An 11,486-nucleotide genomic window follows, 5' to 3' on the forward strand; every position below is an offset into this window, starting at 1 on the left:
CAAAACATTGGAATTTCAATAGCCCTAGGCTGGGGGAACCAGAGTGGAGCTGGTTGGGGGTGGCCCCCAGGTCTTCCTACCCCCCTGACATCCACACAGACACAAGTGACAGCAATTGTATCACTGCATACCAAGCTCCTTGGGCTGAAAACAAGTAGATGAAAAAATTGTCGTGCAGAAATATTGCTACATACTCAGTTAAATCTGGTCACAGGCAATCCCCTGCATCCTTTTCCTTTGCAAATGGCTTTAGAAGGCAGGTGGCTGCAGTGATTTACTGTGACCTGTCCCCCACTGCATGGGCGATTCCTGCCCATCAGGGACCAGGACTGAAGCTGTCCTGTAGCATTAATAAATCAAGGTATTTACTTCATGCATGGACACTCCTGCTCTGCGACCCTGACAGAAGCTTGATATTCCCCTCCTGGAGCTTATATCTTACACAGCACATGGCACGAAGGTCAGTTCAGTGGAGACAGGCTGGGATCACCTCCTGTGACAGCAGTTGCTGCCTCTTCCACAGGACAGGCTGCACAGGCAGTGAAGGCAGCAGGAGCCAGGTCAGGGGCACCTGTCAGCTACTCCGTGAGTTTCCCTTTCTAGCCAACATCAAGAGAATACTCTTTGTGAGAGCAAACCATCCACCCCACCTTAGACATTGCCCTGTGGAGGAGAAGGACCACGCCACCCTTGAGGTGAATGTCTCCCTCCAACGACTACAGAGAGGGAGACCACGATCAGGTCACACCAGGATGTTAAAACTTGGGTGAAAGGAGACTGTGAGGCATAAGGAAATGCCAGAGAGCTCCAAAGGGAGCCCAGGCCCCTCTTTGGAGGGGGAATGGCATGGACACCTGGCAGGAAAGTCTTTACCCACATTGTTTGGTAGAGCAGAACATCAATAGGTGAATCAATGAGCACCAGTACAAGTACCATGCTGGGGAGAAGGGTGAAAAGGTATGAAACGTGACACGGAGACATATAAATGTTGCCAAGTGAGTTTATTGACCAAAACGTGTTTCAGGAGCTTAAGGAGACAAAACAAGCTGAAGGAAAGCTGTTGGGGAAGATCAGCCCACGAAAAGTCACATACAAGGCAGTTTGTCTTCCTGTGCTGGACTCCACTGCAGAGTTAGCATGAGGACCTGCTCATGAGGTTGAGAGTCCTGTTGCTCTTCCTGGTGAAAAGAGGAGAGAAGGATTAGATAAAGACTATATTTGGTGCTGAAGCCCTATTTCTCTCGTCACTAGCCCAAATGTTGGCTTAACGTTGACAGAAGGTAAAGAACAGTCTCAAAAGCCCAAATATTTACTTTCATTATTATCATTAAAGGAACGATGACAGGTTTTAAACATTTGATACAATTCAGCTAGTTTGGTGAAGTACTTCTCTCATGCTCTGATGAGCTTGTGGGACAAACTGCACGCTGGTGAAACTAAGCAAACTGTCTTTGAAGTTAAAAAAAAAAAAAAAAAAAAGACACCACACCACCACACAACAGGAAGCCACACACAGATTGGCAGAAGTGAGCGCTTTGCATTTTCCATTAAATAGCAAACACCCCACCTCCCTGCAGAAGTCATGGTGCACCAGAAATGTCCTCCACACACCCAGAAACACTTAGTCAAAAATGCCTTACAAAAACAGCCCTACATTTGTAGCAGGTACAGGAATTAAATGCGGAGAGGAAGGGTTTTACTTCTATACGTACAGGTATGCATTGCAGAAAGTGCATTTGTTGCTGTATGTTACGCCATCAGAGCCGCAGTGGGGCATGTATTCCATGGTGCAGATGGGAGAGATTTCTGTGACGCCACGGCAAAAATCCTGCACACACAAAGAGGACATGAGGCTCTGCCTGAGAGCAAACCATGGCCCCCCCACCATGAGCAAGGACACCCCACTGAGAAATGAAAACTGCCTGGAAAATTATGACAATAACCAACTCAGCTCCCTCCTGGTGGCAGATGTGACCTCATACTATTCCTACCCACTGCCACATCCTTTCCCCACACTGTTACAGAGCGATGGGATGGAGAGCAGCTGTTCTATGGCCAATGTGAAATTCCCAAAGGCTGCATGCTGCTTCTCCGGTTTGTGACCCAGAGCAGGGCACAGCTCCCCATGGCTGTAGCAGATACTGGACCTTGCTCTTTGTCCCCATCTTTTCCCACTCACCCTTGTAACATCCTCTTCACAGCGTCCATTCTTTCTTTTGCCAAGGTTGGTCCGATGCTCCCTGGAAGAATGAAGGAAAACATTAGAGGCAACCTTTACTGTTAGAACCATGGTGTAAGAACACAGCCTCGTTTCTGCATAGCACACAGATCTTCAGAAATATTAGCTTAGCATTGGCTGCATAGCATTAGCAAGTGTGCCTTTACGGAGTGGGGATGTATCTTTTGGAATAATGGTCTCCCAGTCAATGAACACTCTTTGTGGAGTTCTGGGGGCAATGGGCCTTGCTAAATGCCCGTCTCAAATGCCAACCATGGCAAACAGGGCAACAGGGTTGAAAGAGGGGACCCATCCAGAAGAGTGTTTCAGATAGAGTTCGTGTGCGTTATTCAGCCCTCAAGGACATGGTCCAACTATAGCCACCGTGGGTTCCCCAAAGGAGAAGGGCAAGTACTTACAGGTTGTGGGAACACAGTGTGCACTCGCTGGCATAAGTGACGCCGTTGGTAGCACAGACGGGATCGTAGATCATGGTGCAGGCCATCAGCTGTCTGCCATCCTTCAGCGTGGAAGTTGGGTACTTGCTGCAGTCAAGCTGTGAAACAAAGACAGCAAATGCTCTGTGCCATGGTGCCCAGACACAAACCCCTGTTTATGCCTCTGCCTTTTAGGATCTGCCACAGGACAGATTATGGTTATTTATTAACTCATTCTTCATTGAAAGCTAGCAATTTCATTTCATAGCCTTATGCTGGAGAAGACTGAATCAAGGCTTGAAGGTGCACATCACTCATTCAGCTCTGTATTTATCATGATGCCCTTATACCTTGCTGAACCTACTGGGATATTGCAAAATGAAGCTCATAAATAATCAACAAATCAAAATGGCATGATTTATGCACTTCCTGCAAGAGAAGCTGAATGTGACCAAGGAGTGTTTCACGGCCCACAAGAATTGAGGGGAGATGTGCTGACAGGCCTTTTGTTGCAAGGGGCTGGCTCCGAGTGTTGAAATCTGCCAGAAGGACTGACAGCAGTTGAAAATGATTTACACCGGTTGAAGAACTGGCCTTGTGTTTCAGCAGTCCCAGTTTCTCCAGTGTGAGCTCTTCCTCGCTGATTTATGTATCTCACCCGGCCTGAGCATAGAGCGTACCCAGGAAACAAAGGAATGACATTTCATAGTCTGTTTGTATAGAAATGAAATATCTGACTCAGGATGTTGACTCTTTCAAACACATGATAATGAGATGGCTTTGTTTTTCTATTCCCCAGTGACTGTAAATAGTTTATAGCTGGCCAAATATATTTAATCCAGCATTTTTACAAAATTCATTGTTGGTATACACTGGATTATATTGTTTTTACAAACATGCACAAAAAAAAAAAAGGAAAGAAGAGAAAAAAAACACAGAGGAGTTTGAATCCTCTGGTACATTAGGTATGGGAATTCAAAAAGTAGGTAATTTCCTAATTTTTGCAGCACATCCTTTTGCAAAGCACAAGTATCTAGAAGGCACCAGGTAGCTGGGGTCACCTGCGTCCCCTTCCCATACTGCCAAAACAGGCTGCTAAGTTCCTGCGGCGGCTATGATAGACTGCTGTGGTAAAGCAAATTTTTCCTTGTAATGCTTTAAATCATTTATGCTACCTGTTTCATAAATCATTCCTCACCTGTTCTCTTCTCTTTCATTCCATGACCGACTGCAGGAAGTTCCTGCTGCCGGGGGGTGATGTCCACCCGCAAGAAAAAGGGCAGCAAGAGCTGCATGACCCAGTGGAGGCTATGCCACGAAAACCAACCAGCACTCCTACAATTAGGCAACAAGCACCACCTCAAGCTCTTATTTTTCTTTGGGTCCCACTTACCTGAGGAACTTCCTCTACACACCTTCCATCATGCTTCTTGGCAACGCTGGTTCCAAATTCACTGGAAAAAAAAAAAAAAAGAGAGAGAGAAAGTAGTTTTAAAAGCTCAACAAGCAACTTTGGTGATCTCTGAGTGGGTGACCTGCAGGGCTTACATGTTGTGGGCACACAGTGCGCAGTCGTTGCTGTAGGTGACACCGTCAGAACCACAGACCTCCTGCAGGATGAAGGGGCAGGCTGCGATGGCTTCGCCGCTTGGGGTCTCTCTCAGGTATGCGGAGCAATCAAGCTGGGGAGAAAAAGTAACAATGCTGGGCCAGCTGCTGGGAGCTGGGAACATGCCTCAGCTACAGTCTGTCTGCTCTCGTCCTCCAGATTTTGAAAGCTTCTGCCAGAGGAAAATCAGGGTCTGTTTTAAGTTTGGTCTTCCATTAGAAATGAATTACGTAATTCTAGTTGGGTTTGGTATTGCCTGCTAACAGAGGGAAGAAAGGAATAGTGGACCAAAAAGTTAGTTTTCCTGGATTAGGAAGTGTATAAGATTCAAAACAAGCATTTGACCAAAGGAATCTGATTTAAGGAGTTTGACATTAGGTCCAGCCTGAATTAACTAAACCTGAGGTTTTGTTTCAGAATTTTCAAACCAGCAACAATAAACTGTTCACCAGCTCCTGTTGCAAAAATCTTTACAACTGGTTCAAATATTTGAGGATAAATAGGCAAATATCTATTGATGGCTGTGGAAGTCAGTCTACACTAGCTAAACATCTGACACTTCACAGTCATTTTGCATATTTTCCCCAGTGTAGTCTCTCTTATTACCCATATTTCCTACACAGTCCAAGAGCAAATTATAGCAAAGACAGCACTGTAACATCATGTCTTTACTACAGAAAATATATCTCATTCCCTGGGGATGCATGAAGTTATTTCCAGTGTTTTAGAGCTGCTCTGCATAAGCAGAATAAATGTGCTGAGATGTTATCAGCACATATTGTTACTGTGCATGTTTATACAGCTATTTCTGTATGCATACCTGGAAGCAGATTTTTCTTGGCTGACCACAGCACAAGGATTTTTTAGCCTGTCTACTGCAATGGAAATCCTAGCACTGAATGAAAACACAGACATCTAGCACAGCTTTCCGTCCTCTCCTACTGTGCTAAAATGGGCTGCATGGTTCTTGGGCTGCCTTTGGTAGCTTCTGTTCAGAGAAATTTTGTTTCCCAAGCCCTAGCCTATTTCCCTCCCCTGTTGCCCAAATGTACAGCCCCTTGGCTGCAGCTGCTGCAAGTGGATAGGGAGCACAAGGCACCAGCACAAGGCACAAGCACCCCCCGGCTCCTCCTGGAGACTGGGGAGTGCAGCAGAAAGCACTCGTTTTACATCTATTTACACTTACTGCAACGCTCTTCTCCTTGCATCTTCCATCGTGGCTCTTCCTAACGTCAGTCCCAAATTGCCTGAAAAGAAGAGGCCGGCATTAGCTTGCTCACCAGCTGAACCCTGTGACACCCAGCAGTCACAGAGCAGATCAAAATCTTAACCAGCGCATATGTTAGAGGAGGCATCTGACAGCTTAATTAACCAGCTTCTACCTGTCATTACCAAACATAATCCTAAGCAGTAACAGACCATTAAGGTCTACTCATAGCAGTCCCATCCACTTTTTCCTCTGCCCAAAACCCACAGCCCTCACAGGGTGCTCAGGCTGGTGGCTGGCTCCCCCACAGCTCCCTGATGAACACATCAGGAAAGGAAATGGAGGTGACAGAGCTTCAGGAGTTTGAAAAAGGAACAGAAAGAGACACACAGACTTGCCAGTATCAAAAGGGAAGCCACCTGGAGTACTAACCATGGCTAGTCACTCCAAAAGTAAGTCCTATCTGCAGTACTTACACGTTATGGGCACAGATGCCACACTCGTTGTCATAAGTAAATCCGTCTGTGCCGCAGACTGGGAGCAGGATCCGTGGGCAGCGCACCATACGTTTACCACCACTAAATGTTCTTGCTGGGTATTGACTGCAGTCGACCTGCAAAAAGCAGAAGTGTTGGCCCTGGGGAAACCTTTGTTCTCCAAGACAAACCCTAGCATCATCTCATGCTTGTCTCCATATCTTTTATACTGGGATGCTGGAACAACACTTGTGCTGTACTTCAGTTCTCTCAGAACCAGCATGAGTCAGTTCTGCATGAATCCTCTCATTCCCAGAAGGAACTACACAGCACTGTACAGTCTGCAAGATGCCAAATCACTAGGGCAATTAGCTCAGTCAGTCCCAAATGCCATCCAACTCCACTTCTGACCCAAGGAGTTTACATTTTGACTGAAAATGTTTGCAAGATATGCCAGAAAAGAAAAGAAAAAAAAAAAGTATCTTTTTCATTCTGCACTATCGAAACAAACAAAGGCAAACAAAATAGTAAAGCAAGTTGGACTTTGCTGGTGATGAATCTGGAGGTCATCTTCAAAGGAAGCTCTAAATCCCCCACTGACCACGTTTCATTTTGTTTGCATATTGTACATATGTTGGCATGTCCTAGATGCCAGGTCTGGGACTTATTGTCTCAGTCCAGAACTTCAGGTGTGTTCCATAGTCTAGAATACATCCTCAGCCCAAAGGTTGGTGTAGGTACAAATTTACATAATGTAAACTCTGTGTCTAGCTCTCATACACCAGGGTTGTGCAAGCAAGGAGGACCCAAAGGACACATGCACCAGGATGGATTGGAATATGTAGGCATCCTTACACGGGGGGGACTGACAAGACTTAAAGGACTTGTAAAGAGAACCAGGCTTCAAGTATGCTCACTTTCAGAGTAGATGTAGCCTCAGGAAATATTTCAGTAGGTAGAGACAAGGGGAGAAATATGCCTGATATTGTATACTCACCTCAGGAGCCTCCTGCTTGCATTTTCCACTGTGCTTCTTGCTGACATGGGTCCTCTGCTCACTGGAAGAGGGAGACAATCGAGTTGAGTAAGTAAATGCTTAAACTCTTGGTCCCACTCACTTGCAAAATGAACCAGACATAGCTTAAAGCAGGTACCTAAAAAAACAGGGCTTCAGCCTCTCTACAAGGTTGTATCAAGATAGCTGCATTACTCTGCACATTAACAAGCTCCTCACGTCTTCTCATAACATCTAATTTAAAGCAATACTCTGAACTATTCCTTCCTCTGCTCAGTCACTGCCCAGCCTACAGACTAATCCAAGGAGCCATGTTCTGACTCTTGCAGGTTTCCTCTCATGAGCATGAAGATGGGGTCACAGAAGGAAACTCACTATGAACCCCCAAATAATCCGTTTTTTAAACACACTTTAAGACATAGGCATAAGCAGCAACATAGAAGGGAAGTTCCCAGGACTGTGAAGCACTGCTGGCTACTTTGAAAGAGTGAGGTATGTATGGCACTTACACGTTGTGGGCGCAGATCCCGCACTCGTTATCATAGGTGAAGCCATCTGTGCCGCAAACTGGATTCAGGATCCTGGGACAGGCTATTAATTTTCTGCCATCTTCAGCGACTCTTGTTGGGTATTTACTGCAGTCAATCTGCCAAAATAAGGAGAGTTAGCCCCGGTGGAGCCCTAGGAATGTGAGAAAAGTCAATGCAAAACCTTTTCATTTGGTATCCCACCTGAATGGGAAAAAAACAAACAAACAAACAAACAAACAAACAAAAAAAACAACACAGCCATTGTAGTTTCTATGACAGAACAAAGCCCTGACATACTTAAATTAAACTATATCAGAAATAGGCTGAATATTATCCTAATTCTTTAGGAGCTGGGAAAAAGGACCTATCTTGGAGAATGAATTCTTCAGGCAGAGGAACATATATAAAATTGTAGGATCCCTTCTCATCAACAAAATGGTTGTGAAAATATTTTTCACTCACAAGAAATCCAACTAATTTTGTTTTGGTTTGTGTTAGTTTTCTCTCCAGTTCTCCAGCACCGTGATTATTTATTAATTCTAATTCCCTGTAGTTAAGCATGGGATTTGAAGGGCTAAAGAATGGCTATCTGTCAGTTGGAGAATGAACTTTCTGCATCTCCAAATTTTTTTGCTGAAATATATAAGATTTTCTTCCTGAGGCACTGGGCTCTTGGCCCTGTATAAATACAAAATGAGCTATACCCTATAAATATGTATGCTCATTGCTCTTCTGAATCTCACTATGTCTGTGAAAGCAACCAGGATGGGAATTTTGAATGCTTGTTGCAAAGGGTGAAAATGCAAAGGGAGGAATCTTCAGAGAGAAAGCTGCCAACCTGTACAGCACAATATCAGGAAAATCTTGGGCCTCCTCTTTTGTCCCTTTGGTGTGGAATGTATGGAATGACCCTCTCTTTGGGACAGGGAAGATGCAAAAAATACCCTCACTGGACAGAAAGCCAGAGGATGGACCGCGACCCTTGCAAGTCCTGTCATATCATCCTCTTGCAGTTTCCTAGAAAAACCACTGGGATTTTCTCTGTTATACAGCCCTAAGAGAGAGATTTTGATTTCTATTGCACTTACTGAGACAACATCCAGCTTGCATTCTCCATCATGCATTTTGGTAATGTTGGTGTGATGTTCTCTGGAAGAAAGAGGTTCTTTGGTTAGGGAGCCTTGAGAATAACTTTTCCTATCTCCCTCTGGCCACTGGGGACAAGAAAGGCCCCACCCGCCATGTAGGGCACAGCACCTGGCTGAGTTGTCTGGATGCACCCCACAGATAGTAGCAACCCTTACTGAGCAAAAAATGCACGGTATTTCCATATCACATGGTATTAGGAGCAACAGTTTGATCCGTTCATGGTTCTGCTCTGGCTCTTTTGTGATCCCCCTCACGAGCACAGAGAGAGAATGGGGAAGAAAACTGAAGTTGGCTGGAGAATTACAAGTAGCCAGCTTCAAAGAGACCCACCGAGACACCTGCTTTAAGAAATCCTGGTGTTTTACAGAAGTGTTTCCAAGAGCCTTAGCTATTACTAATTATCCAGAAGGATGTTCTGCAGAAAAGACTTACGCGTTATAGGCACAGATCCCACATTCGTTGTCATAAGTGAAGCTATCTGAGCCACAGACTGGTTTCAGAATCCTTGGGCAGGCTACCAGAACACCACCACCTTTTGCAGTTCGCTGGAATTTGCTGCAATCAATCTGTAAAAAGAGTAGGAATAGAGAAAAAAAAATAAAAAAAGAATTAAATAAAATTAAGTCTTTATGGACAACAGCAGAGCAAGACATTGTCTTACTGTCATGCCTACCGTAACGTGCTCTGGCCTGCACTCTCCATCGTAGTCCTTCTCTACATTTGTCCTGTGCTCCCTAGAAGAAAGTAGACCTGTGTCAGGAATTGTGCAGAGCAGTCACCACCTCCCTGCTGGCAGTGTCAACACCTTGGTGCTAATTCATGTTCCTCTGCACAGCCCAGCTCTGGGGGACAAAGCTGCCACCCTTACCGCAAGTCCCCTACCTTGCTGCTTCTGCAGGGTTTCCAGCAAAGCTCACCTGTTGTGGAGGCAGATCCCACACTCGTTGCTGTATGTGGAGCCATCGGTGCCGCAGACTGGCTGCAGGTTCCTTGGGCAGGCCACCCAGAGGGTCCCATCCTTGCCGATGCCGCTGGAATACTGGCTGCAATCAACCTGGGAAAGCAGCACAACATCGGCCCCAAGGTCAGCTCCTGCCCAGAAAGGACAAACCACGCAGCCTCCCACCCCCCGCAGCAGTGCCCGCAGCTCCAGCCGGGAGGAAACCCAGAGGTATCATTTTGAATCTGCTCAGGCTGTCAGGAGCAGGGAAACTTCTCTACAGAAGTTTTTGATTACGCCTTCCTGCTGGGGGCCGGGGGAGGCACGACACGGAGGAAGGATAGCTGTGGGAGAGATGGTGCCTAATGAAGGCATCTGATAATTGGGAGCCTGGCCGTACGCCAGAGTCCCTCAGCTCAAATCTGATCGTTTCCAATCATGCTACACTCTCTGGTGAGTTACAGGAGTCTCATAACTGTGTGGGAAGAACCTGCAGACAAATCCATCACGCGGACCCCGCTGTTTTCCTCAACCCAATATAGGGATAGAAAAGAACACAATACTGTGGGTCTTAATGTATAGAAAAAATATCAGAATCATGGTCTTTGATGCGTTCAAGCATATCGTCTTAAGACAGCTTTCCTCTTGAGGAGGTAATATACTGCCCTTTGACTCAGAGTAACTCGATTATAGTTAAGAGTTATTATAATAGGATTGTATAACTGCTTCTTGCTTTCTTCATTTTACTTAATGAACTGAAAATAGTATAAATGGGGGGGGTGTTTTACTTTCTCATGATTTGGCAATATCATTCAATCATGCACTGGCAAATATTATTTGAAAAGCCAGGATTTCATTAGATTTAATCCACTTGCTCATCAGGTAATTATATACTGTTTCTATTTTACCAGAAGCTCAGAATAGAACAGAATAAATGGAAAAATCTGTAACTTACCTCAATTCCAAAGGTAGTATCTAAAAGAAAAGTAGAGACAGAAAATAAATAAATAAATATATATATATATATTGATGTGCAGAGATGACATGCAAATCTTCCAATGAAACAATTAAATTCAGTGACTTGTTGATCGGTTTATTGGGTTTAAGAAAATATAGTCTTACATTATGTTAGTAAGTGCTCATAAGATGAATTAAAAGTTACTAAATAAAGTTTTATTCCACTTTTGATGGCAGATAGAATGGGGGAGACCATATGTATTAATCAGTTCCTAAGACATTACAGGGAAGCGATATAGGCATTTTCAATTCTGCACTCTGAGTTTAACCTCTTCTAAAAGACTTTGTATTTGATTTCGAGAAGCTCAGACGTGCATTTAAGATGGCTGTCAATCACTGGCACTATCCATCCCAAGACACAAACTTCTCAGTTACCGGGAACAGCACAGAAAATTCCACAGAGCGATTCTAGCCATTAAAGTTAGCACTGATGTTGCTCACATGGACACGGATGCCATTGCAAACAGCCTTGCTTTGCCCTTATACCCAGCAGTTCTACATGCAAGCTCCTGCCCTGCACTAATTGCTGCCTCAGCAATTTCCTCCTATAAACCAAGATGAAAGCAGTTATCTGCATGAGGTTTGTTGAAACCTAGTTCTTTCAGTTTAATTCTTTGCTACACTCTCAGGAAGAATATTCCTTCATGGAATAAGTCTCTCCTGCACATTACAAGACCCCAATACTTTTGCTGATCACCCGGCCGCTGGTTCAGCTAAAGCAACCTATGCAATTGGATGGGAAACACTCACCTAAGAAGCAGCAGAGGGCTAGAGCCACTCTCACAAAGAGCCTGGTGGTCTTCATGGCAGACAGCAGCTGTGCCACTACAGCCCGCTCGCTCTCAGTGTGGGAGAGGAAGGGCACAGGCAGGAGTGGGAATATATAGC

The 11,486-nt window shown here is 44.9% G+C and overlaps 1 protein-coding gene across 1 annotated transcript; it reads right to left on the bottom strand.

The window, feature by feature from the left end:
• Nucleotides 1–984: 984 nt before the first annotated feature.
• On the bottom strand, nucleotides 985–11,486 carry LOC137864528 (ovoinhibitor-like). Its single transcript, XM_068698670.1, has 16 exons — nucleotides 11,349–11,486; nucleotides 10,537–10,556; nucleotides 9,559–9,695; nucleotides 9,315–9,375; nucleotides 9,074–9,207; nucleotides 8,581–8,641; nucleotides 7,472–7,608; nucleotides 6,945–7,005; nucleotides 5,948–6,084; nucleotides 5,451–5,511; nucleotides 4,204–4,337; nucleotides 4,049–4,109; nucleotides 2,638–2,774; nucleotides 2,180–2,240; nucleotides 1,713–1,828; nucleotides 985–1,178 (listed from the first exon to the last, which is right to left on the bottom strand). Exons 1-16 carry the CDS (start codon nucleotides 11,401–11,403, stop codon nucleotides 1,133–1,135), a joined length of 1,419 nt encoding a protein of 472 aa, XP_068554771.1. The 5' UTR covers nucleotides 11,404–11,486; the 3' UTR covers nucleotides 985–1,132.

This window comes from Anas acuta, chromosome 14 (assembly GCF_963932015.1).
Source record: "Anas acuta chromosome 14, bAnaAcu1.1, whole genome shotgun sequence".
NCBI lineage: Eukaryota > Metazoa > Chordata > Aves > Anseriformes > Anatidae > Anas > Anas acuta.